This window comes from Impatiens glandulifera, chromosome 3 (genome assembly GCF_907164915.1).
Source record: "Impatiens glandulifera chromosome 3, dImpGla2.1, whole genome shotgun sequence".
In the NCBI taxonomy this organism is placed as follows: domain Eukaryota; kingdom Viridiplantae; phylum Streptophyta; class Magnoliopsida; order Ericales; family Balsaminaceae; genus Impatiens; species Impatiens glandulifera.
Window position 1 is genome coordinate 50,537,779 of NC_061864.1, and position 27,910 is coordinate 50,565,688.

Below are 27,910 nucleotides of genomic sequence, written 5' to 3' on the forward strand. Positions count from 1 at the left end.
TACGTACTCCAATTACTTGGTAGCACGTGAATTGTTGTTAGGACGTGTTTGATTTCTAAGTTATGTTACAAAAACAACACATTTTATCCTCTCATTTTGTTTGTGTAATATATTATCAATACCAACTAAATTATATCATATTCTACCTTTTAAATCATTAAATATTAGTAAAATTAACTCAAAAGTTTTTTATATTTTTTATAAAGTTATTTAAATAATTTTAAAATAATTAACATATTTTTTAAAATAATAAATATTAATTAACTTTAAAAAAATCACTCAGACCCAATATTTTCAAATAACAAATACAATTATTTAAATAACCCAAATACTTTTTTAAAATAACTCAAATCTCATGTAGGTTCAATTTTAAATTAGGATAAATAAATAACATCTTTCCTAAATTTTCTTTTTTTAAGTAGTGAGAAAGCCTTAACATTTTTTTTACTTTCATATTTTAATAGATCATAGCTTTCAAATAATTTATAAATATTATATTTCTTTTACACTCAATATATCATTTAGAACTTTGTTTAGTACTTTTTTTTATACAAATTTTAATATAACTATTAATTCAACATCATTTCTTACATTTTTATTTATATATTTTTATTTGAATGTAAAATACTAACAATCTAGCATAACTCTTCAATTATTACATCCACTTCAACTTAAAACATTTTAAGTGAGAATCAAATAATCTTAAGTCTATCGATAATCCATCATTTCATACTTTCTCATTTCAAAAATTACTATTATATATTAATATTCTTTAAATGATTTTTATATATAAAAAAAAATATTACCCTTCAAAATTACCACTAAAAAAATATATTTTTTAATAAAATGAAACATAATCAAACAATATTTCATAACTCTTTTATCAATTCTATCACTAGTAAAACTAGGAATAATAGCGAGGAATAATAACGATGGGTATAAAAACCATCAAGGTAGTAATAACTATTAGTCTTCAAAGCCTTCAAATAATTTATAAATATTATACTTCTTTTACATTCAATATATCATTTAGAACTTGTTTAGTAGTTTTTTTTTCTTTATACAAAATTTAATATAATTATTATTTCACATCATTTCATACATTTTTATTTATATTTTTTATTTGAAAATAAAAGACTAGCAATCTAGTATGACTCTTTAATTATTAAACCCACCTCAACTTAAAACATTTTAAATAAGAATAGAGTAATTTTAGGTCTATAAGTAATTCATCGATTCATACTTTCTCATTACAAAAATTATTATTATATATTAATATTCTTTAAATTATTTTTTATAAAAAAAATATATTACTCTTCAAAATTACCACTCGAATTGAAAAAAAAATTTTTTTTTTAATAAAATAAAACATAGGATAATAAAGATAATAACGAGCAATAATAGTGATTGGTCTTTATACCAATCATTATTACCCTATATATAACGCCAATTGGTTACAAAAACTAATCAGTATACCCCCAATTAAAATCGCGAAAAAAAGCGCTAAGTTTTGTCGCATTTTGGAAGCGTTAGTAGCGATTGGAATAACAACCAATCGGCTTTAATTCCTTAATAAGTGACCAATCGCTATTACTCAATTCATTAATTAAAATATTAAATTTTTTATTTTAATAAAATATATATTTTATTATTATATATTAATACATTTTCTACTTTTTAAAATAAAAATAAAAATTATATCTATTTAAAATCATTATTAATATATATTTTTTAAATAAATCAAGATTTATTTAAAACCCCACTACCAAACAAGGAAGTAAATGTAATAAACCGTACAAAAGTGGTCATACAAGTTTAAACCACTACTTTATGGTCATTATCTTCGCAATCTATTAATTAATGAGCTAAACAAGCCTTCTTAAACAAATTTATATTACAGATACTTTTATTAAAATAATCTTCAAGATAAGCTTTTTTAATATTGCTTGATTTGTAAACACTTGATCTAGATTCAATTTTATATTAGAATAAATTTGGAACTATAAATTTATACATGAAAGATATAATTGATAGAGATTCACCAAGCTATCTGTTTTGTTTGAAAAACTTAGATCCAGCCTGCCCCTGATCAGGTTTGAACAAACAAGAAATTTATAAATTCATTTTAAAATATTTTTTTATTATTATATATCTACTTCAAATATTTACTTAAATTAGATAATATTTTAAAATACATATTTTAATTATATATATTAACAAATTCAATCATATTTCTTCGAAGTATACTCTTATTATTTATTAAAATAGTTTATATATATTAAAAATTATAATAATCATTAAAGAAAAACGAAAAAATATGAAAATAATAATAATAATAATAATAATAATAATAAGATAAAAATAAAGCCACGTGACCCAATAAGTTTTTAAACTAGTAAGTTCTCGAATTTTTTTTTATTAACTCTTCAATCTTTTTCACCCGCTTTCCGAAATGTTTACGAATCTACGATTATGGAATGTTCGACGTTTTTTTCCAACCAAAAGTCCAGATAGGATGATAACTCAAATATGTAGGTCTATCATATTAGTCACATTAATTTAAACTTTGTAACAATTACCTTAGTGAAACTCAATAGGTGAAGGGCTGATTGAAACTCAATAGGTGAAGGGCTGATTCAATCTCCTCGTGACCAATTGAAAAACTACATAGATGGCGGATGTGGGCTTTAGCCTAGGGTAAAGTTATAAAGTTTAAACAAGAAAAGAGTTGTGAACGTTGTTGTGATGTTATATAATTATATAAGTTAAAATATAAGGAATTATATATAAAATAATATAAATTTATTATTTATTTTAAAACTATATTTATATGATAATTATATAATATTTTTTTATTAATTTCAATATAATTAATAATACAGATTATTTATAAGATAAAGATTATATATAATAATTTATATAAATATAAGGGCAAAATAGTCTTTTATATTTTTTACTATTTTTTTATTCTACTAACCAAAAATAAAATAATAAAATATATATAATTGTCTTTTCGAGTATCTACTCACTTAATAATCTGTTTTTGATAATGATTTTATATTTTTATTCTTATTTTCATGTTTGGTGTCTTTTTTACCTATTTTTTCATCGAAGTATTTGAAATATACTAAATTAGACTTTCATATTTTCTTTATTTATATATTTAGTCTTCACTTATTTAAAATCTAATTAATTAAAATTTTCACATTTTCTTAACATAATTTTTCTTTAATTATATAATTTTAAATGTATAAATTTGTTTTTTAAATCGATATTATTATCACTTTTTAATTTTCATATATTTATTTTATTATGGGTATTCGTAAAAAAAACTCTATATATGTTAACTTATTACCCGTGTAACATTGTAATACCTATAATCTTTAAACCTAAAGGAAAATTTTTTTAGATTCGCTCTTGCTCGTGACGCATATAATTTACCATAATATAACATTTTTTTTATATACCTATTATCGATAAGAATTACACTATAAATAACGTTTAATCCAAAAAAATATATTTAATAGAATTTTTGACTCCTAAATTTTCTAATAACAAAATTATATAATTTTTTTTATCAAATAAATTATATATCTTGTATAATCCATAGTAAAACTAATTTTCAAAAATGTCCATTTTTTTTTAAAGAAATGATACATAGAAATGAATATTATCACGCGCCCGTTGATCTATGTCAGTCTTTGACTGATTTTTGTTTTCTCTCTCCTCTCTTCTCTTCTCTTCTCCACAGTCATACACTCTCAGTCTCTCACTCTTAAAACCACTTTACAGAGAGAGGTTAAGGTCTGTGAATGTGAACCAGAACAGTTTCTTCTGCATTTCCACTTCCCGATCACCTCCATCGCCACCGCAGATCATCCGTTTTTCCAGCAGATCCAAGCGTTGCTTTGTTTCAATCTGGTTTGTTATCATTCTGCTTCTATCCACAATGTTGTTTATTTTAAGGTGTTTTTTCTGTAATTATGAGAATTTGACAATGCATTTTATGTGCATTGGAGTATTTCCTGGATGAACTACGAGTTAAATCCATTCAATTTTGTTCATTCAAGCTTTAGCATCATTTAGGAAGAAGTTTTGTAGAGTAGAAAATTAAGAAATTCATTAGGTGTAGCTTAATTTTCCTTTTATGCTATTTTGCAGTTAGGTGAGCTTGAAATTGAACTGCTCCTCCGAGGTCACAAATAGTTGTCAAATTGAAGATTTTTTCTCATATGTAGGGCTCTGCCTGCTTCATTGCTATTATATGTTGTCTACAACAATAAAAAGTATGGGTATATTTTGTGGTAAACACCAACATCGCAAGAAAGCAGATTCACGAGAGAACACTCACGTATGTATCCTACATGAAAACTTGTAGATTGTATGTAAATCTATAATACATTATGTTATTCATTTCAATTAGGCTATGAGTTTTGATGAAACACTTTCTGGAGCTGGATCTGAGTCTAGGTTTGGATGAGAATAAGTTAACAAATGTATGAATATATGTCTAATTAAGTTATGTTTCAAAACATGATCTCATCTAAATCAACATCCTGAGGAGACACCAATAAAAAAAGTGTTTCCAAACCCTGACTCAGCTCTAGCTCCAGGAAGTGTTTCCAAATGGACGGGTGCCATGAAATCACTTACCTGTCTTGTTCAATCAGACTGCAGAAATTGAAAGACGGATTGTGGAAGAGACGAAGGCAGAGAAACATATACAAAAACTTCTACTACTTGGTACATAAACAATCAAATATTTCCTTGTGATTTTTTTCGGTACTTGCATAATGTAAACTGTAACTACAAATATCACTCTTTCTTTTGGTTGGGAGGGGGAAGTTTCTTGATTTCTAAAAAACTGATTAACATTCACCTTAGTGATTGCTGATGTATTTAAGTGAGATGAATGCTTCAGTTATACCATTAGAAAGTGTGGCTATGCTTTGAATTCCCTTCTAAATGAAACAAGTGTTCATGCTTTCACTTGCTTGCACATGGTATATTCTTGATGAAGAATTGAGTTTTACGCATGAATATTTTCTTCACAGAACTGTATTTCTATTCGGTTTATTTATGTATTTGCTTATTCTGAAGTGTTTCTCACAATGCCTCCATTTGATTGCAACAAGATGCTCAAATTTTTCCATGTTTGGTACGACTCTCTTCACATTGTTATGCCTGATTTTTTTACTCAGGTGCTGGAGAGTCTGGGAAATCAACTATTTTTAAGCAGGCAAGAATTGAATTATGATTTGCGTATTGCTATATTATGTGCAAAATTTGAAATTTACATGTTATGCACCAATGGGGTTTATGATTATTTTGCAGATCAGGCTTTTGTTTCAAACTGGCTTTGACGATAAAGAGCTAAAAACCTACACTCCTGTCATTCATGCCAACGTGTATCAGACTATAAAAGTATGTGTACAACTATGTGATAAGACTTTTTGCTTTTTCAATGACTGTTAAATGTAAAATCTTCTCTATGTCAGATATTGTATGATGGATCCAAAGAACTAGCTCAAAATGGAACTGATTCTTCAAAATATGATGTATCTGCTGAGAATAAGGTCTGATCCTTCATTTTCTAACCAATGGTTGATTGTTCACCATAAATTGTGTTGGAAACACTACGTGAAAGACATTTCTAGTGCCAAAATTGCTTCTCTCACTGTTCTAACATCAATGGAGGTTCTTTTGCTAATGACAAAAGTATATTCTATGCCAGACAATTGGAGATAAACTATCTGATATTGGTAGTAAGTTGGATTACCCACGACTAACAAAAGAGCTTGCAGAGGAAATAGAAACCTTGTGGAAAGATGTTGCGATACAGGTACCTTCACTTTATTTGTTGTAAATTTCTGGTCAAGTAAAACTTGATACCCACAATAACTTCCAAAACTTAAGTTTGTTTTATATGTCATGTAGGAGACATATTCTCGTGGCAATGAACTTCAAGTTCCTGATTGCACGTACTATTTTATGCAAAATGTACAAAGAATGTCTGCAACAGATTACGTTCCAACGAAGGTACTTCGTTGTACAATTCATCATAAGTTTATCTTCACTTATTCAAGTTTTAAAAAACTGGGGATTAGCAATCTTCTTCCACAATCAGAAGAAATTCTTCCAAATCTTCTCAAATTAATGACAAATATTGTCTGTTAATCGCTCTTTTATATGGATACAAAAAATTATAGTTTTGGAAAGATTGACACTTTCATTAAAACTACTGCAAATGCGAAATTTGCATCAACTATAGAAATGTGTTATGAGATAACTAGAAATTAGGGTTGAGAAGATAGAAGAAGCCTAAAGACGAGAATGGAAGAATCCATTAAGATAGAGAAGCATAATTACATCAACATATTTAATACCTACAAATATATGGGCCACTTTTTATATTACGACTAAACCCATTAAAAATATTAACCAAGGCCAACTAACAAGACTCTCTAACATCCCAACTATTGCATACTTAACCTTAACATGTATCAAAATGATACACTAGTGAAGGACAGTGTAAATAGTTAAGGCAAATAAATAAATCAAAATGGAAAATAAGTAAAGGAAACAATTAGAAGTAGGCATCATCACTTACTCCCTATGTCACTGCCTCCATATAAGGTACCTGAATCATAAATCAAATTGCTGAAAAAATCAAATAGCTGAAAAAATCAAATAGATACAACAAATTACAGTTGAAGCTTAAATTTAGGGCTTTGGCCTATTTGGATTATGACATTCATGTGTTTGACCGATCTTATAATATGGATTCCATGTATATTGTTGGGAGAAGACTGTCTCGAGCTAGGCAGCACAGATTTAAAATAGAGAGATGGAGTGGAACAGTATGAGAAGACTGATAATATGTTTGAGCATATGCAACAGTCTCCGAGTCTACTACAGTGATTCCTCTTTTCTTTGTTTCGTAGGAAGACGTTCTCTATGCTAGGGTTCGTACAACAGGTGTTGTAGAAATTCAATTCAGGTGAAGTTTTTTAAATATAGTTCCTTCTATCATCTTCCTTTATTGGTTTACCAACATGATTCTTGTCTCAAATTAGTGCATTCATTGATATATCGTCTAGGGTTGAATCATATACTAAAGTTTCATCATCAAAGAAATCTGAATTTTCTGTGATCTTGAGACACATAATGAATGGAGGACTTAAAATCAATCATGATTCCCTTTTCTTTTTCTTTTTCTTTTTGCATGAGTTTGTTCAAAATTATATGGTTTGTTATACCCATATAATTCATCCACACCCCCTTGCATTTGCAGTCCTGTTGGGGACAATAAAAAAAGTGGGGAAGTATATAGGCTTTTTGACGTTGGGGGGCAGAGAAACGAAAGAAGGAAGTGGATTCATCTGTTTGAAGGTGTAACGGCTGTTATATTCTGCGCTGCCATCAGCGAGTAAGAAGGAATATGTTTAAGTTTGACTTCAATTTGTTTTGGCATTTATGGTCAATGGAGACTGGATATTAAATTGACTGTTTTTTCAGGTATGACCAGACACTATTTGAAGATGAAACAAGGAATAGGATGATGGAGACCAAAGAACTATTTGAATGGGTTCTTAAGCAGCCATGTTTCGAGGTTGTCATCCCTATTTCTTTTCTCTTTTCTCTTATTTTTTATTTATTTATTTATAATCTATCATCTTATTCCTCAAATAACCTTGTTTAGAATCAGGTTATTTGGAGTTATTTTAGGCCCTATTTGAAAATGTTTCCTAATAAGGAAACATTTGGAAATGAAATCTAGTTTTTTTTTTTATATCTAGATAAAAATTCAAAATTGTTTCCAAATGGGGATATAATGAATATATATTTTTTAGATTGAGGGTGTATACTTTATTTTGGTTGATGATTTGAATGATGTTAGTAGATAGTTGATTGAATAGTGGGTTATTTGAAATTAATCTCAAATAACCCACATCAAATTAAGGCTTTGCTCACGAAGTAGGTTATCTTGTTTTTTATTTTATTTTTGTTTTGGGTGCAGAAAACATCTTTCATGTTGTTCTTAAACAAGTTTGACCTGTTTGAGAAGAAGGTTCCCAATGTAAGAGCCAATTAAACATCACTAATTTACTCCTCTAGTTGGAAATATGATTTAAAATGGGAATTTTGATGTTTCATTCTCTTAGGTGCCACTGAATGTTTGCGAATGGTACAAGGATTATCAGCCGGTTTCGACTGGGAAACAAGAAGTTGAGCACGCCTACGAGTAAGCATCTTAAATCTATTCCCATTAATTATGCTTGTCCCTAATAATCCTGAACAAAATATAATGGATTTACAGATTCGTGAAAAAGAAATTTGAGGAGTTGTATTTCCAGAGCACAGCTCCAGATCAGGTTGATCGGTTCTTCAAAATTTACAGGACAACTGCCCTCGATCAAAAGCTCGTGAAGAAGACATTCAAACTGGTTGACGAAACCTTAAGAAGGAGACATCTATTCGAAGCAGGATTATTGTGATTTATGACGAACAACAAACGCTGATCTGAAGAAAAGAAAGATGAAGAAATGAATATTGTCAATATCCTAAAGTAAGTTTTACTGAAATTCTTGATTCAATATCCATTTGTTTAGATTTTTATTTGAGTGCTGGATTCTCCTTTATTGGTCTGTTATTCTCGTTTCTGGGAAAGTAAGATGAAATTGAAATACAGAAATATTTGTTGTATTCTTTAACACTCTAGTACTCCTATTTGGAAATACTTTCTGGATTTGAATTCGGATTTAGATGAGAAATCATTATTAAAATTTTAATTTATGTTTTACTAAGTTTTATTTTCAGGATCTTTTCTCATATACATCCGGATTCAGCCGCCAAACCTATTTTGAAATAGCTTTTGTATATAGATTTCAATTAAGTTATTTAATTTATAAATACATATTTGATTAAGTTATTTTTGTAAAAGCTATATCATAATGACTAGAATTTGATTAGAATGAGTTGGAATTAAACTAACTAGTCCCAATATAAAAAATTGTGTAAAAAATATTACGGTAAAAATGTGATAGCATTTTTTATTTTATTTTTAATCGTTTTAAATTTATAGGCGGGTAAACTTACTATCCGACCAAAATATCAATTTACTCTCACATATATATTCAAATTAATTACCGCTCTTAACCCGGCAATCCAGACACTTTAAAAATTAAGCATTATATATATATATTAGTTAGTTAAAAAGTTGAATTTATATTGTTAAAATGTTCAACGTTCATCAAATTTGATGTTGAATTTAAAATATAAAATGTTATTAAACTAGTTGGTTAAATGATTTTACTTGTTTTTGATAGGTTGTAAGTTTAAATCATACCTATAGCATTTTTAATTTTATTTTTAACCGTTTTAAGTTTGTGGGCGGGTCAACCCACAATCCGACCCAAGTATTCATTTACTCTCACATATATATCTAAATTAATCACAGTTTTCGACCCTGCAATCCGGACACTTTATTAAGTATTATTATATATATATTAGTTAATTAAAAAGTTGAACTTATATTGTTAAAATATCCTGCGTTCAACAAATTTGGTGTTGAATTTAAAACATAAAGTGTTATTAGCTTAGTTGGTTAAAGAGTTATACTTATTTTGTTAGGTTGCAAGTTCGAATCATATCTATAGCATTTTTAATTTTATTTTTAACCGTTTTAAGTTTATGGGCGGGTAAATCCACAATCCGCTCCAAATATTCATTTACATATATCCAAATTAACCACAGCTCCTGACCCTACAATTCGGACACTTTAAAAATTAATCATCATATTATATATATATATATATATATTTCATTAGTTTAATGAAAATAATAATTTAGACAAATGAAATTTATACTAAATTTAAATGTGAATTAATGTGAAATTTAATCTAATTAAAATTCACATTAAATTTAAATATAAATTTAATCTAAATAAAAATAATTTATTAATTGTTATTCTCCTAATGAAAAGTAAATATCATTGTAAGAAGGTGCATCCACTACTAACTATTGAATTAATTTCAATAATTAAAAAATTGATGAATCATTTTAGAGTTTAATTTCCAAATATATATATATATATATATTTATATAAAATTGTTAAGAAATTGATGAATCATTTTAGAGTTTAATTTCCCTGGTATACATCATCTTATTATCTCTTTTAAAAACTCCAAAATTCTAAAAGTTTTTTATTATATATTATATATTGATTGTTCTTCAAGTATTCTGATTTGACTATTTCTGTTTGAAACTCGGTGATTGAACTAAGATAATTTTATCAAGTTTGTTGTTGTAGTGGTTATTTTGTTCTAAACAATTGCATGTGTCGCTTGTACCATAGGAAGCACAAATGAGAGACAATTAAACTATTTTAAGTGAACTATGATCCTCATAGGCCTCAGAACAATCAAGAAAAAATCCTTCATTTATTTTCTTTAATAAATTATTGTATTTCTTATATTATCATTTAGTTGTAGTGTGATAATATTTTCGTGTATTTGTTACTAGATAAAATTACAAACAATATTAAAATAGTTATGGTAACCCCTGGAAAACTCTTTAATTTCGGTTTTGTGAAAAACTCGAAGTTCGAGAATTTCAACATCGATTTACTTGTCATAAATTTTCTTTTAAAATAAAATATTATTTTTAAAAGATTTTTAACTATTCATGAATTTTTAGAAATTAATTAAAAATAATTAATTTGGAATTTAATTTTAAATAATCTGGGAATTTACGATAATCAAATCACAATTTGATATTTTAGAAATTATTTTAGTTTAAATTAATTAATTTAAGAGATTATTTATTTTGAAACAGAGTCGCCAATTGATTTTTGAAAATTAATAAAAGTCGACATACGTGTACAAACGTATTACCCAAAGTTTCTTTTAGTTTATAGTTTGGTGATACTCGAGAAACGCTTTCACACTTCATCCTCCATACCCGTTTTTAAAAATTGATTGTATAACATTTTATTTTTACCGATTATTCTTCCGGTCCTAAGAATTCATAATGTTTATGCGTTATTTAAAATATTGTAATAACAATATTTAAATACTGGTACCTGTTGTTGATGATGCTAACTTAGGTAAGAAATACCTGAAGAACATCAGTTCTTTTAAGGATGTAAGAGTTTATAAATAAACATGCCTTAGTCAAAATATTTTTTGTGTGGAAACATCCCAAAAATATTTTGAAAGTATTTTCTAATTTTTTAGGATTTTTAGAAAATAGTTCCAGGGTCCAAAATTATAAAAATAATTTTGGAATTTTAAAAAGGGAACCAAACAGGCCTTAAGACCGAAGTCCTAAGCCTTGTGTTCTTTTTTATCGGCCAAGATCTAAAATCTCCCGGTCTAAGTCGAGGAGCCTCTTAGTCGAGGCTCGAGATCTTCGGTCAGAGTGCCGAAGTCTCTCGATCTAGGTGCTAAGGACTCTCGGTCCTTGGTTGAGATCATCGGTCTAGGTGTATAAATCCACCAATCTTGGCTAGCTCTGGGCTAAGTTCATTGGTCATAGGTTCAGGAATCCTTGGTTATGGTCAAGATTCATCGATCCTAAGTTTAAACATATTAGTCATAGGTTAGACCTATCGGTCATGAATATACAAATCCTCGGTCGGACCTCTCAGTCTTAGCTCAAAAACATCGGTCTGAACTCTTAGTCTAAGCTCAAGAACATCGGTCGGACCTGTTGGTCCTATTTGATTTCTCGATCCTAGGTCTTGGTCTGGACCAATGATTGTCGGTCGGATCTCTTGTTCTCAAGAACACCAAAGTTACAGATTTTATAATTTTGATTTAAGCTTGGATTCTTTGATCCAAGAGCTTGTGTAGCTTCACAAAGCTCACGGGAGCATGTTGATCATCATCTCAATGTATCAATCAACATGGATGATGATCAAATCGTTCAAAATAGTTTGTGATAAAAAAATCCTGTTAGGGATTTATTTCGCTTTCTATTCTACGCAAACCCTTGTAAATACTTGAAACAGAATCAAGGCGGAATTGTTTACTTGGGTTTGAAGCTCAAGATGAAGAATGAAAAGATGACAGAAATGAAATGACACATCAGTTTGTTTATGTATGTTCGAAGAAACTCTTCTACGTCACCCCTTCTTCCAACCACTGGAAGGATTCACTATAATATGATTAGAATCAAATACAGTTTGCACACACTTAGCTCACTATTGAACAGAACACACTCTGTTCAATTTACAAGATGAAGAGTATCACTCAACTAATGATGTTTTTTATTCTAGCTCTCTCTTGATTCACACACAGTACAATCAGGAAAGCAACTTCACAGTATGAATATTCAAAGGCTTGATTTCTCTCTCTGTAATTCCGGCAAGCAAGATGATCGAATGAATTTTCAATTAGTAGTTTGTCCGTTGTCCTTGAGATTTGATAAATACTGGGCAGAGACTAACGGTCGAATCTTTAGAATGATACGTGGCACTCTTCCATTGGAAAGTCTCCATAGTACACAACAGGTTCTGAGCACAATGATCGTGGACGTACAATAACTGATAGTGCCCCGAATATTTCATTAGAGATGTACCTGCAAAACAAGTAATATGAGGGAAATTCTCTTACGTGGCATTCGTTGGATGGTTGCATATAGTTATCGTACTAATCTTCACTAGAAAGTGGAGCATGAGTAGAGTACAACTATAGCACGTGGGTAGGCGGGTGCTAGCTTCAAGCATACTTCTTAAGCTGAACATTAGACGTATTTCAGTTAGACGACCTCGTCTAATGAAATCAAACATCCCCGTCTAAGAGCAGAATCCATTAGACCGCTTGGTCTAATGGGATTAGACTTACGTCTAATTACAATCACTTCAGACTAATCTGAAGGAGTTAGACTACACGTCTAACTTTCACTAATTAGACTTCACGTCTAATCATTCACAAACCATTAGACTGCACGTCTAACTCTATTGAGTTAGACTACACGTCTAATTCCGGTTCTACTCCAGACTTGTCTGAAGGAGTTAGACTACACGTCTAACCTTCTAATTCTATTAGACTGCACGTCTAACTCCACGAGTTAGACTGCATGTCTAATTACGGTTCAACTTCAGACCCGTCTGAAGGAGTTAGACGACCTCGTCTAACTTTCACAATCCAATAGACTGCACGTCTAACTCCACTGAGTTAGACTGCACGTCTAATTCCATATACATTAGACTGCACGTCTAACTCCACTGAGTTAGATTGCACGTCTAATTCCATATATATTAGACTGCACGTCTAACTCCACTGAGTTAGACTACACGTCTAATTCCGTATACATTAGACTACACGACTAACTCCGTTGAGTTAGACTACACGTCTAATTCCGTATACATTAGACTGCACGTCTAACTCAGCTGAGTTAGACTGCACGTTTAATTCCGTATACATTAGACTGCACGTCTAACTCCGCTGAGTTAGACTGCACGTCTAATTCCGTATACATTAGACTGCACGTCTAACTCCGCTGAGTTAGACTACACGTCTAATTCCGTATACATTAGACTGCACGTCTAACTCCGCTGAGTTAGACTACACGTCTAATTTCGTATACATTAGACTGCACGTCTAACTCCACTAAGTTAGACTGCACGTCTAATTCCGTATACATTACACTGCACGTCTAACTCTGCTGAGTTAGACTGCACGTCTAATTCCGTATATATTAGACTGCACGTCTAACTCCGCTGAGTTAGACTGCACGTCTAACTCCGCTGAGTTAGACTGCACGTCTAATTCCGTTGAGTTAGACTACACGTCTAATTATTAGATCTATTAGACTGCACGTCTAACTCCACGAGTTAGACTACCTGTCTAATTCTGTGCATCTAATGCCAAATCGGTCTAATGAGCCTCATTAGAGCCAAGTCTCATGAAATATGATTTCGATACACCTGCATCAACGCGCATAAATCATTTCATCATCAAAATCCCAATAGTCAAACTATTTCAACACATAGTCAAAATAATTTGACCCAACAATTTCCCCCTTTTTGATGATGAAATTTAAAACCTGCATATATATACCAAAATACGCATTCATCATATAAATAAACAAACCCCTATTTGCATGCAGATATAGCATTCAAAATATCAAGATCAGAAATGCCCATATATGAGTGTGTTAAGAAGAAACACACAAAACATTGTTCAAGGTAACGAAAATAAGTTCACAACAAAAACTTCATCAAAAGATCCAAAAAAAATTTCATCTTAAATGAAAATGATTTCTATTCTAATCTTCTTCTTCTCCTTCTTCCTAATCTTTTCACTGGAAATGATGATCTTCAACCTAGGAGATCTCTAAGACTACGGTTAGAGGAGGGTTGGAGACATCTCTCTTTCTTTTCTTGGTCTTAAGCTTCTTCACCCTAAGAACGTATTCGACAACCTTCTGATTGTTTATAACTTTGGAGGGAAGATGAAAACTTTTACCAGGTTGATCCAGAAGAAAACATAGGAAGGCGCTGAAAGGACCATCAAAACCAAAGATCGTTTTCCGGGCAACAACCATTCTGACCAGATTTCCGAAGAGGAAGCTTGTCCAGTTGACTGACACACCCCTTGTGATAGCCACCATTATCTCGAAGACTTTGGAACAAAATTGGTATGAATATTCTTTGGCTAGAAGAGATTTAGAGATGATTTCACTTAGAAGAGCAAATTCATCCTTCAGAAGATTTTTCTTCCCATAGATGTCCTTTTGAGGAGAATTAGAGAAGACTTTCATCATAGTAAACATGATTTCAGGAGGAGATCGAGGAAACTCATGAATACCTGCAGAGGGAAGTTGAAAGAAAATACCGAAGGACTCTTCGGAGATGCAAATCATTTGGCCCATGACAATCCCAACATCGATTTTGTCCTGATAAAAGCTCACAGTTTCGAAGAATTCACGGACCAACTGTTCGTGATAGAGTTAATGAGGGGTGAGGAATTTTCTCAGCTCGGAGGCTTTCAGAGATTCAAACATTTTATGCATGCCTGGACATTTTAGCGTGGATACGGATTTGAAATACACTTGAATCGATTTTGGACGGAAGAGAGACATTTCGACTTTATGAACAATATTTTAGTCGATTCGAATTCTAGAGAGAGAGATGGATTTCGAAGAACTCTTATCTTTAGAATTAGTAATTAAATAAATATAAAGGTCTAATCATGTAGAGAATATCTAATGATTACTCCTACCATCAAGAACTCAAGGGTCTATTCCCAATAAATGCAACCGTTAATATTAGCATGAAACCGAACAGTTAATACTAAATGTACCAGCAAAAGTTGTCAGAAATATTAGTCATTCCTTATATATTGAGAGACACGTGTCTTCAATTCTTTTGAGGAATGACTGATTTGATTTTCGGCGGGAAAATGAAATTGAGTAGAAACATAGGCAGAAACAGAAGATGAAGGGTCTAATTACACTAGTAGTTAGACGTTTATTCTCATTTTCACATTTTCAACTTCCTTTTGAAAACCAGTCTATTAGACGTATACGTCTAATTATGCAATAACACCACGTACGACACGCGTGTCTGGTTAGACGTGAGCATCCTCTTGCTCATGAAGTAAAAAAGTCTAACGTCTATTAGACGTATCCGTCTAACCATGCAGGTTAATAAAACCAAGACAAAGATTCCAAAGGAAGATTAAACTGTTAGAGTAGACATAAGTCTAAGTAGATGTGTTTCTCAAAACCTGAATCCTTAGGATGAATTAAGACCTCTGTCTTTCATGTCTGTTCAGTTGCGTTTTGAGCAATACGCCCCCCCTCAATTTATGCACGTAATCACATCAATCAAGATCAACAAGACCTAACATGTTTCTAAAGTGAGAAAACTTAGCTTCCGGTAGGGGTTTTGTGAAAATGTCTGTAGTTTGTTGATATGTAGAAATATGTTCAAGACGAATCTGCTTCTGACTGACGTGTTCTCGGATGAAATGATGCCTGATTTCAATATGCTTTGTCCGAGAATGCAGAACTGGATTGTAGGTGATTGCGATAACACTCGTGTTGTCGCAGAAAATTGGAGATTCATCAGCCTCAATCCCATAGTCCCTGAGCTGTTGTTAAATTCACAGAATTTGAGAGTAACAACTTCCAGCTGCAAGATACTCTACTTCAGCTGTAGACGTGGCGACTAACGTCTACTTCTTGCTGAACCATGAGATTAGAAAATCTCCAAGGAACTAGCAAGTTCCACTTGTGCTTTTTCTATCAATTTTGCACCCTGCATAATCTGCATCTGAGAAACTAGTTAAATTGAAACTGGAATTCTTCGGATACCACAGTCCCACATTTTGAGTTCCTTTTAAGTATTTAAGAATACGTTTAGCAGTAGTAAAGTGAGAAAGTTTAGGATTAACCTGAAATCTGCCACAAACACCAACAACACATTGAATGTCTGACCTGCTAGCAGTTACATATAGCAAGGATCCGATGAGTCCTCTATATGCTGTTACATCGACACTTTAGCCACTTTCATCTCTATCCAATTTACTAGAAGAGCTCATTGGAGTAGCTGCTGCGGAACAGTTCTCCAAACCAAACTTCTTTAGCAATTCCTTGGTGTATTTGGCCTGATTGATAAGGGTTCCGTTTTCTAACTGACGGACTTGAAGCCCAAGGAAGAATGTTAATTCTCCCATCATGCTCATTTCAAATCTGTCCTGCATCAGCTTAGCAAACTTCTCACACAATTTGGGGTTAGTTGAACCAAAAATAATGTCATCAACATATATTTGAACAAGTAGAATGTGAGAATCTTTAGTGAATCTAAACAGAGTTTTATCCACAGTTCCAACAACAAAATCATGATCAAACAAGAATTCAGTTAATGTGTCGTACCAAGCTCTAGGAGCTTGTTTCAGACCATACAATGCTTTATCAAGCTTATAAACATGATTAGGTAATACATGATCTACGAATCCGGGGGGTTGCCCAACATATAATTCTTCACTTAATTTTCCATTTAGAAATGCACTTTTCACATCCATTTGAAAAACCTTAAAGTTCTTAAATGATGCATATGCTAAGAAGATTCTGATTGCCTCTAGTCTTGCAACCGGTACAAAAGACTCATCAAAGTCAATACATTCCTCTTGTCTCTATCCTTGAGCAACTAAACGAGCTTTGTTTCTAATGACTAAACCATCTTCACTAAGCTTGTTTCTAAAGACCCATCTTGTTCCTATAACTGACTTGTCAGTTGGTCTAGGAGTAAGATACCACACTTTATTTCTCACAAATTGGTTTAACTCCTCCCGCATAGCATTGATTCAATCTGGATCAACTACAGCTTCACCAATCTTCTTGGGTTCAATTTGAGAAATAAATGCTGAATTGGCCATTTCATCCATCAGTTGACGTCTTGTCCTTCGAGGAGAAAAAGGATATCCGATGATCAGTTCTAGTGGATGATTTCTGTTCCATCTGAAGTTGGATCCAAGGGGATTGGTCATCTGAACTGGTGACTCCGCGACGTCTAAACTCTCAACTTCTTGTTGAACAGGAGTTTGTACGTCTGGTTGAACTTCAACCGGATCAGCCACTAGATTAGACAGGGCAATCCTTTTGTCCAGAGTTTCTTCTTCTTCACTTACAGACTCAAGACTAGTCGCTTTTAGTCTGTCAGCAAGATCGATGGATTCAATGGATTTGCTCTCAATAGGCTCATCAAAAACTACATGGAGGGATTCCTCAACAGTCTTTGTTCTTTTGTTGTATACTCTGTAAGTCTTGTTTACTGATGAGTATCCCAACATGAATCCCTCATCTGCTTTAGTATCAAAAGCGGTCAGATAAACCTTTCCATTGTTATGGATAAAACATTTACACCCAAAAATCTTAAAATAAGAAACTGTGGGAATTCTCCCATAGTACAGTTCATATGGAGTTTTATCAAAACGTTTGTTAATTATTGACCAATTTTGTGTATAGCAAGCAGTACTAATGACTTCCGCCCAGAACTTCTGAGGTACATCTGATTCAGCTAGCATAGATCTCGATGCTTCCTTCAAAGTTCTCACTCTTCTCTCAGCAATGCCGTTTTGCTGTAGAGTTCTGGCACTAGACAACTCGTGCCTAATTCTAGTCTCCTCGAGATAAGATGATAGGTATCTGTTAGTGAACTCAGTTCCCTAATCACTTCTAATGCACGTAATATTTAAAGATTTCTGATTTTGAATTCCTTTCAATATTCTAATCAAATTTTCAGCAGTTTTATCTTTTGATGGTAAAAATGCAACCCATGTAAATCGAGAAAAATCATCAATAACAATTAGGTAAAATCTCATTCCTCCTATACTCTTTACAGGAATTGGACCAAACAGATCCATATGTAAAAGTTCTAGGCAACGACTGGATTGTGATTTACCTTTACTTTTGAACGATGACCTGCCCTGTTTACCAAACTGGCAAGCAGTGCATATCTTGTCCTTTGAAAACTGAAGTTTGGGCAAACCAATAACTAAATTGTTTGAGCAAATGTTGTTGATGGTCTTGAAGTTTAAATGGTTCAAACGTTTATACCATAACCATTTCTGGTCATTCTTGGCAATCATGCACATAGGATTAGAGGACTCTTTTTGCCAATTCATTTTGTATGAGTTTCCTACTCTATTGCCAGTCAATAAAGTGTTTCCATCTTGGTCTTTAACTAGACATGCATGAGTTTGAAAATCTACTGACAAACCATTATCACATAATTGACTAATGCTGATCAAATTATAACACAGATTGTCAACAAGCATCACATCATTAATAGTTAGATTACCATGGATAATTTTACCCTTACCCACAGTCTTACCCTTCTTGTTGTCACCAAAAGTAATTTTAGGTCCAGAGCAATCTGATATGTCAGTGAGAAGCCGTTTGTTTCCTGTCATATGCATGGAACATCCGCTATCAAGATACCATACAGATTCCTCCAACCCTTCGTTTATTTATACCTACATAAATAAATATTTACAATCTTTTGGTACCCACTTTCAATTGGGTCATCGGTCAATCAGTCCCTTAGGAATCCATATTTGAGTTATTCTGATGGATTTCCCATTTTGTGTTGTGATTAATGCGTATGTTTTTGACTTAGTAGACGACTTTTTTCTAGCCACTGATCCCTTAGCTTTTGAAGAAGACTTTCTTTTAAAATTCCTTGACTTAGAGTCAGGTTTTAGATTGCCAGACTTGCTAGCTGCTTCTAGCTTATTCTTAAGCCAGCTAACAGTCGGCGGAACATAGATTATTTCATTTTTGAAAGCTACTTCTTCATGAATAGGATCAGATTCAATGTCAGTCATACTCCCTTTGACAAAGCTTATTGGCTTAAACTTGTCATTTGTTGAGATTGACTCTTTGCAGGACAGGTTAGGGTCATTGCTGTCAAATCCCAATCCGGATCTAGATCCAGCAGGTTTCAACATACTGATCTGATGTTTGACAGCATCTCCTGACCTTGTCCATGCACTGACTATATAGTTTAATCTTTTGTTTTCAGATGAAAGAGTTTGAATCTGTTCTCTGAGCATCTCATTCTCAAATGAGATCTCTGCTATGTTTTCGTCAAAAATGTTTGATTCAGATTCTTTGTTGGAAGAAAGAACAGTTGATTCATATTTAACTTTCATTTCATAAAAAGAGTTAGTTAACTTCTTGTACTCAATGGCCATTTCATTGAGTGCATTAGTTAACTCCTCGTTTGTAAATTCTAGTGCAGAGATATCATTTACCTTGGATTGGTCATCTGCCATCAAACATGTAACAACTTCATTCTCTTTTTCAGCAGGAGACTACTCTGAATCGCTATCGGCCCATTTGGATTTGTTTTCACTGCACATGAACGCTTTCTGGTCCTTCTTTGCTTGAATAATTCTATCGTAGATCTGGTTAAGCTTATCACATATCTCTTTAGCAAAAGAACATGACTTGATTTCATAGAACACGTTCATGTTGATCGACTGATACAGAATGTTCCAAGCAACATTATCCAGGTTGTTGGTCATCTTATCTTCAGTAGTCCACTCACTTCTTGGCTTCGAAATCTTTATGGGGCCATCAGTAATGACGCTCCACATATCACAATCAAGAGCAGCCAAGTGAGCTTGCATTCTCATCATCCAATATTCACAGTTATCCCTTGACAGAATAGGAATTTCATTGATGATAGACATGCTTCAGGTTCTTGATGATTGAGAATAGAAACAAGGCTTTAATACCAATTGATAGGATCGGCTTTATCGATAGAGACGGGGGTCTGGCTATTGTTGAAAGCTTATGAAAAACGGTTGGAAAGAAATCCTGTTAGAGATTTATTTCGCCTTCTATTCTACGCGAACCCTTGTAAACACTTGAAACAGAATAAAGGCGGAATTGTTTACTTGGGTTTGAAGCTCAAGATGAAGAATAAAAAGATGACAGAAATGAAATGACACAGTAGTTTGTTTATGGATGTTCGGAGAAACTCTCATATGTCACCCCTTCTTCCAACCACCAGAAGGATTCACTATAATATGATTAGAATCTAATGCAGTTTGCACACACTTAGCTCACTATTGAACATAACACACTCTGTTCAATTTACAAGATGAAGAATATCACTCAGCTAATGGTGTTTTTGATTCTAGCTCTCTCTTGATTCACACACAGTACAATCAGGAAAGCAGCTTCACAGTATGAATATTCAAAGGCTTGATTTCTCTCTGTAATTCCGGCAAGCAAGATGATCGAATGAATTTTCAATCAGTAGTTTGTCCGTTGTCCTTAAGATTTGATAAATAAAGGGCAGAGACTAACGGTCGAATCTTTAGAATGATACGTGGCACTCTTCCATTGGAAAGCCTCCATAGTACACAACAGGTTCTGAGCACAAGGATCGTGGCCGTACAATAACTGGTAGTGCGCCGAATATTCCATCAGAGATGTGCCTGCAAAACAAGTAATATGAGGGAAATTCTCTTACGTGGCATTCGTTGGATGGTTGCATATATCTATCGTACTAATCTTCACTAGAAAGTGGAGCATGAGTAGAGTACAACTATAACACGTGGGTAGGCGGGTGCTAGCTTCAAGCATACTACTTAAGCTGAGATTTAGACATATTTCAGTTAAACGACCTCGTCTAATGAAATCAAACATCCCCGTCTAAGAGTAGAATCCATTGGACCGCCTGGTCTAATGGGATTAAACTTACGTCTAATTACAATCACTTTAGACTAATCTGAAGGAGTTAAACTACACGTCTAACTTTCACTAATAAGGCTTTACGTCTAATCATTCACAAACCATTAGACTGCACGTCTAACTCCACTGAGTTAGACTGCACGTCTAATTCCGGTTCTACTTTAGACTTGTCTGAAGGAGTTAGACTACATGTCTAACTCCACGAGTTAGACTGCACGTCTAATTACGGTTCAACTTCAGACTTGTCTGAAGGAGTTAGACGACCTCATCTAACTTTCACAATCCAATAGACTGCACGTCTAACTCCACTAAGTTAGATTGCACGTCTAATTCCGTATACATTAGACTGCACGTCTAACTCCACTGAGTTAGACTGCACGTCTAATTCCGTATACATTAGACTGCACGTCTAACTCCGCTGAGTTAGACTGCACGTCTAAATCCGTATACATTAGACTGCACGTCTAACTCCGCTGAGTTAGACTACACGTCTAATTCCGTATAAATTAGACTGCACGTCTAACTCCGCTGAGTTAGATTGCACGTCTAATTCCGTATACATTAGACTGCACGTCTAACTCCGCTGAGTTAGACTGCACGTCTAATTCCGTATACATTAGACTGCACGTCTAACTCCGCTGAGTTAGACTGCACGTCTAATTCCGTATACATTAGACTGCACGTCTAACTCCGCTGAGTTAGACTACTAGTCTAATTCCGTATACATTAGACTGCACGTCTAACTCCGCTGAGTTAGACTGCACGTCTAATTCCGTATATATTAGACTGCACGTCTAACTCCGTTGAGTTAGACTTCATGTCTAATTCCGTATACATTGTCTAACTCCGCTGAGTTAGACTGCACGTCTACTTCCGTATACATTAGACTGCACGTCTAACTCCACTGAGTTAGACTGCACGCCTAATTCTGTATACATTAGACTGCACGTCTAACTCTGCTGAGTTAGACTACACGTATAATTCCGTATACATTAGACTACACGTCTAACTCCGCTGAGTTAGACTACACGTCTATTTCCGTATACATTAGACTGCACGTATGACTCCGCTGAGTTAGACTGCACGTCTAATTCCGTATACATTAGACTACACGTCTAACTCTGCTGAGTTAGACTGCACGTCTAATTCCGTATACATTAGACTGTACGTCTAACTCCACTGACTTAGACTGCACGTCTAATTCCGTATACATTAGACTGTACGTCTAACTCCACTGACTTAGACTGCACGTCTAACTTCACTGAGTTAGACTGCATGTCTAATTATTAGATCTATTAGACTGCACGTCTAACTCCGCGAGTTAGACTGCCCGTCTAATTCTGTGCATCTAATTTTAAATCGGTCTAATGAGCCTCATTAGAGCCAAGTCTCATGAAATATGATTTCGATACACCTGCATCAACGCGCATAAATCATTTCATCATCAAAATCCCAATAGTCAAACTATTTCAACACATAGTCAAAATAATTTGACCCAACACTCAAGAACACCAAAGTTACAGATTTTGTAATTTTGATTTAAGCTTGGATTCTTTGATCCAAGAGCTTGTGTAGCTTCACAAAGCTCACTGGAGCATGTTGATCATCATCTCAATGTGTCAATCAACATGGATGATGATCAAATCGTTCAAAATAGTTTGTGATAAAAAATGAATTTTTGATTTTAAAACTGTTTTAAGGAGAAAATAGTTATCCAATAACTTTCTTATATATCATATACTTGATTGGTACTAAAACAAGAACACTAAATTTCATTTTGACCAAATCAAGAACTAAAAAATTTCAATTATTTTGAAAATTTTAGTTTTGATCAAACATGACCGAGATGGATTAAACATGATCCAAATAGTTTCCCAACATAATTATAATCATGTTGGAATGCTTTATGGACTGTGATTCAAGAGAATTAACCAAAGAACAACAAATACATTTTTTTAAAAATTCAAATTTGGGTTTTCTGTTTTTCAGCTGAAGTGTAATTAAGTTCATACATAGTCATCCTTTTACTGATGTAATACACAACCATTTCGAGTTTGTCCTCGTTTTCTTGAGCTTTCCCATGGCTGTGTCTTTTATAGTAAGGTATATGATGAGAGGAATGCCGACTCTGAAAGACATGAGTATGGGAGGGGATTTTAAATAATCCTTAATTTTGTCAAACGCTTGTTGATAGTCTTCATCCCATACCAACTTTTGGTCTTTTTTTAGTAACTTAAACAACAAATCGCATGTCATAGTAAGCTTGTTGATGAACCGACTAATGTATTGGATTTTACCTAAAAATCTATGGACCTCTCTTTCATTTCAAGGGACCGGCATAGCCGTGATTGCTTTTATCTTAGAGGGATCGACTTCAATGCTCCTCTATGTGATTAAGAAGCCAAATATTTTACCAGCTGTGACTCCGAAAATAAAATTCTTCTGGTTAAGTCGTAGATGATATTTACTGATTCGTTACAGGAATTTCTCGAGGTTTCAAACATGTCCTTCTCGATCCTTTGATTTGACTATCATGTCGTCGACTTATACTTCCACTTTGTTGTGGATCATGTCATGAAGGATCATGGTGACTTCCCTTTGATAGGTGGCTACCGCATTCTTAAGACCAAAAAACATGACCCTATAATGAAAGGTTCTTACATCTGTTATAAACTTGGTCTTTTTCTTGTCTTGCGGGGCCATCATGATTTGATTGTATCCTGAAAATTCGTCCATGAATGACAACAATTCATGACTAACAGCATGATCGACCAATATGTTGATGTGTGGTAGCGGAAAGTGATCTTTAAGGCTAGCCTTGTTCAGATCTCAATAATCTACGCACACATGTATCTTCCCATCTTTCTTTAGGAAGAGAACTACGTTAGCTATCTAGGTAGGATATTCTACTACCTCGAGAAATTCAGTTTCGAGTTGCTTTTGGACTTCTTTTCAAATTTTATTCATGACTTCCTCTTTCATCCGTCTGAGCTTTTATTTTACTAGTTTAGCGTCAAGATATAGAGGAATGTGATGTCATGTGATCTTTGGATCAATGCATGACATGTCCTTGTATGACTAGGTAAATACGTCTTTATTGGCTTTCAATGGCTCAACTATCTCTAGACGTTCTCGTGGCTTTAAACTTTGGCTGATTTGTACAATCTGAGGATCGTCGGCTGTGTTTAAATTGATTTCGATTGTCTTTTCCGCGACAAAGACAATCTCATCCTCAATTTCTAAAAGTGTTTGGTTTTAAAGTTTAAGTCAGAATAAAATGAAATATCATTTTTACTCATAGATTCAAAGTCTACTTCTTGTGTAACATTGAGGAAAAAGAGAAGAGAAATAAAGAGTTCTACTTTTGTCGATCACAGTATCGACGAATGAAAGATAGTCGGTTTCTTGGGAACTGAGAGAGCTAGATTCTTGAGCTGGATTAGGTGTCTTGGGAATCCGAGCCAATAGTCTGTTCTTTTCTTAATCATACAAATAAAAGGGTTAGGTTTATGAGGACAATCTGAAAAGATTTCGAGACCTGGAAAACGTTTTTGTAAATTTGGATTGGTAAGGAGTTCGGGGAAGTCAAAGCATAGGGTTCTTTGTTTATCGTGGATGAACTGTCCATTCAAGGTTGGTGGAACAACTATGCATTATTTGGATATCATTTCCTTACAGATTTCTTCGAATCCTATAGGGATGTATCCTAGACCGTGATGATTCATGTTACAACATGGTTGCGGGAATGTTGGCATGCCATTGGCATTTGGACCTACGCCTATGCAAGGGAAATATCCCATTTTGCGCATCATTCTAATAGAGGGGAGGCTAAACATACTAAAGTTAGGATGTTTTTGATGATTCTTTACCTTTTGAGAGGATTAAACATATCTCAAACCCGATTAGTTCAACCTTAGTGTGTCAACATTGGTAAACATAATGACTGTTGTCGTGTCAATTGTGCCGTTGATTGTTATAACTTGGTCGTTGGCGATGAACTTGAGTTTTTGGTGTAGTGTAGAGGCTAAAGCCTTGACTTGATGCAACCATAGTCTTCCTAAGATCAAGTTATAGGAAGACTGCATGCTGATGACACCAAAGTCAACTTGGAAGGGTATGTCGATGACTTGGACAATGCACTTAAGGCAACCCATTATCTCACAACAAGAGTTGTCGAAGTCTCTATCACAAAGGTCAGATGATATAATATTGTCTAGGGATATTCCAATCTTCTCAAGAGTCTGCCAAGGACATATGTTGAGAGCGAATCCACTATGTATCAAGACCATTAGAACAGTCTTCCCTCCATTTGCAATGAAATGTAGAGGGCTTTATCAAAGTTTGATTCGGCGGATGGAAGATCATTGTCTTCAAAGCTGATCATGTTATGTTGCGAACTAGTGGATATGATCCATACTAGTTTTCCAGGGGTGGTGTTGGCAAGGACATTGACCTTTCTTAACTCTTTGAAGACTCCTTTCTTGTGCTCGATAGAGTACATCAAGATTTCCCAGATAGAAAAGTTAGCATTGGTCATTTTCAGTTGACTCAAGAGGCTGTCACTTGGGTTAAGAGATCTAGGCTCATTTTCCCTTCTAATTCCTATAGGATGTTAGGATGTGGATGGAACATTGGCCGGTGTGATTTTCATGAAATTGGGTTAGAAATTCGTTCCACCACATTTTATTGCGATGTAGATGCGGGCAGTCACTGTTGACCTCAACAATTTAGAAGACTTACCAGAACAAGTTTTGGACCTCTTTTTGGACCAGTGATCGATCATGTTGATCTCTAGTTCGGTGTTATGGATCAAGTCTAGTAACGCGTTAACGTCAATGGATGCTTCATCGGTGGTGAGCATGTTGACTTAATGATCCGGTAGTAATTTCTTTGTTATTTCCGACTTGGAGAACACGTTCTAATCGATCAAATTCTGAAATAGGTGTTTGAGGGTGCTACAACTGTTGGTAGCGTGACCCTTTTCTTGGTGGTAGTCGCATTAAGCGTTCTCATATTTTCCCAAGAATGGTCTATCAGTTATTGGGGAGAGAGGTTTGATAAGATTATTTTCCTGAAGAATCTTCATCACTTGACTTAAATGCATTCCTAGGTGATCAAAGACTCTAAGAGGTCTAGGTGCCTTTGGAGGTGTGGTTCTGGTAGGAGTGATTGTACCTACCTTAGGCTGTGGAGGCTTACTTGGGCTCGTCTTTTAAGGTGATTGCTCCTGCCAAACCGTGGTTACCTTATGTACTTCTATCTTTTCTTTTCTCGGGAAATGAGTTGGGGATGTGGTATATTTGACTACTTTTCCCTTTTCCCTTCTTTCTCGATAACATCATCGAGGTTATTGCTAATCTTTAACATTTTTTTTCATATTTTGAAAGGTTTTGACGATGAATCCAACATAATATTGCACATTAACATTTTCTAAAATCATATCGATATGTCGATGTTCACCCGGGAGGGAATCAATTTCCTCGACGACATCTTTCCATCTTTTGATAAACACGGAGAATTTCTCATATTCACCTTGTTTGATGTTCTTCAACCTCTTTTCTAGTTGTTCAAGGTTGAAATACATTGAGAAGCGTTTTATGAACGCTGCAACCAATTCCCCCGTGCTCTATAAATAGACTATCTTTTGTTGGTGATACCAGCGTAGAGCAACGTCATCAAGGTAATAGAGGAATAAGTGGAGAATAATTGGTTCTCCGAGTCGCAATGGGGTCATTGCGGAGGCGTACATTTTGAAAAAGACCAACAAGTCGCTTTTTCCTATGTATTTAAAAAGAGCTAGAAGATTAACACCTATTGAAATAACTGCTCGTTTGACAACTTTCATGGCGTCTTTCCAGTCATGGTGTTCTTTAGTGCTTTTGCCCTTAGCTATCTTATTTAGCTGGGCTTACATTCTTCCAGCATGGCTTGGACTTGAGTCATCTGGTGTTCATATTATGTTAGCGGTGGTTGATCAGTCGCTGGAATTTGTTTTTTCTATGATCCTAGGGGAATGATTACCTACTCATGTTGTTCCCGTGTAGTTATGTTGATATTCTCTTTGGAGTCTTCGTAGAGAGGGACTTCTTATTGAGCTTGTTGACTAGTAGGACGGGGGTTAATGGGAGTGAACATAACTGGGATAGTCTCGTTAAGTTTGTTACAAATAGAGCTCTCAAGCTGATATTTTACAAGAGAGTCTAAAAGGGAAAAGATGTTGACGGAGGTCAAAGACTTGTAGTCCTACTATAGCCTGTTCTAACACTGAAAGATTTCTCTTCTTCATTTTTCTTCATCCTCTCGTATTCTTAAAACATAACGGTCAAGTAATTCTTTCTCTCTATTGGAATAACTATCTAAGAGGCGTTGTTCCAATTCTCGAGGTATCTCACATAAGCCTTGTGATCGATTGACATGTCTATAATAATGGTATTTCCCGTATAAGGGGGTATGAAGTCACAACCAAACTGTTTGTAGAGGTCGTGAGTGTAGTAGGAGATAACCCATTCTAACCCCATAATCATTATCATGGGTTTAACTTCCATCATGTATGCCATTTTCTTGATAGGATACCATAGGAATAAATACATGACTTCATCGTCATTTTCCACGAGGGGTCCAGGTGAAGCCTTCCTCATTCTTCGGTATTGAAGAGAAGGGAATATGATGTCTTTGGGACATACTAGCGATA

General features: G+C 33.9%; 1 protein-coding gene across 1 annotated transcript; it reads left to right on the forward strand.

Annotated features, from left to right (window-relative positions):
* Positions 1–3,727: 3,727 nt before the first annotated feature.
* On the forward strand, positions 3,728–8,786 carry LOC124931302 (guanine nucleotide-binding protein alpha-1 subunit-like). The gene is made up of 14 exons (XM_047471738.1): positions 3,728–3,921; positions 4,162–4,351; positions 4,671–4,743; positions 5,202–5,239; positions 5,335–5,424; positions 5,499–5,576; positions 5,735–5,842; positions 5,938–6,039; positions 6,945–7,000; positions 7,295–7,429; positions 7,519–7,612; positions 8,021–8,080; positions 8,166–8,245; positions 8,321–8,786. The coding sequence occupies exons 2-14, from the start codon at positions 4,265–4,267 to the stop codon at positions 8,496–8,498; spliced, it is 1,179 nt and encodes a 392-aa protein (XP_047327694.1). The 5' UTR covers positions 3,728–3,921; positions 4,162–4,264; the 3' UTR covers positions 8,499–8,786.
* The last annotated feature ends 19,124 nt before the right edge of the window (positions 8,787–27,910 follow it).

Coding starts and splice junctions, on each gene's coding strand:
- LOC124931302 (XM_047471738.1), top strand. CDS start 4,265: ATGTTGTCTACAACAATAAAAAGTATGGGTATATTTTGTGGTAAACAC. Junction 5,425..5,498: donor ACGTGTATCAGACTATAAAA/GTATGTGTACAA, acceptor TCTCTATGTCAG/ATATTGTATGATGGATCCAA. Junction 7,613..8,020: donor TTAAGCAGCCATGTTTCGAG/GTTGTCATCCCT, acceptor TTTTGGGTGCAG/AAAACATCTTTCATGTTGTT.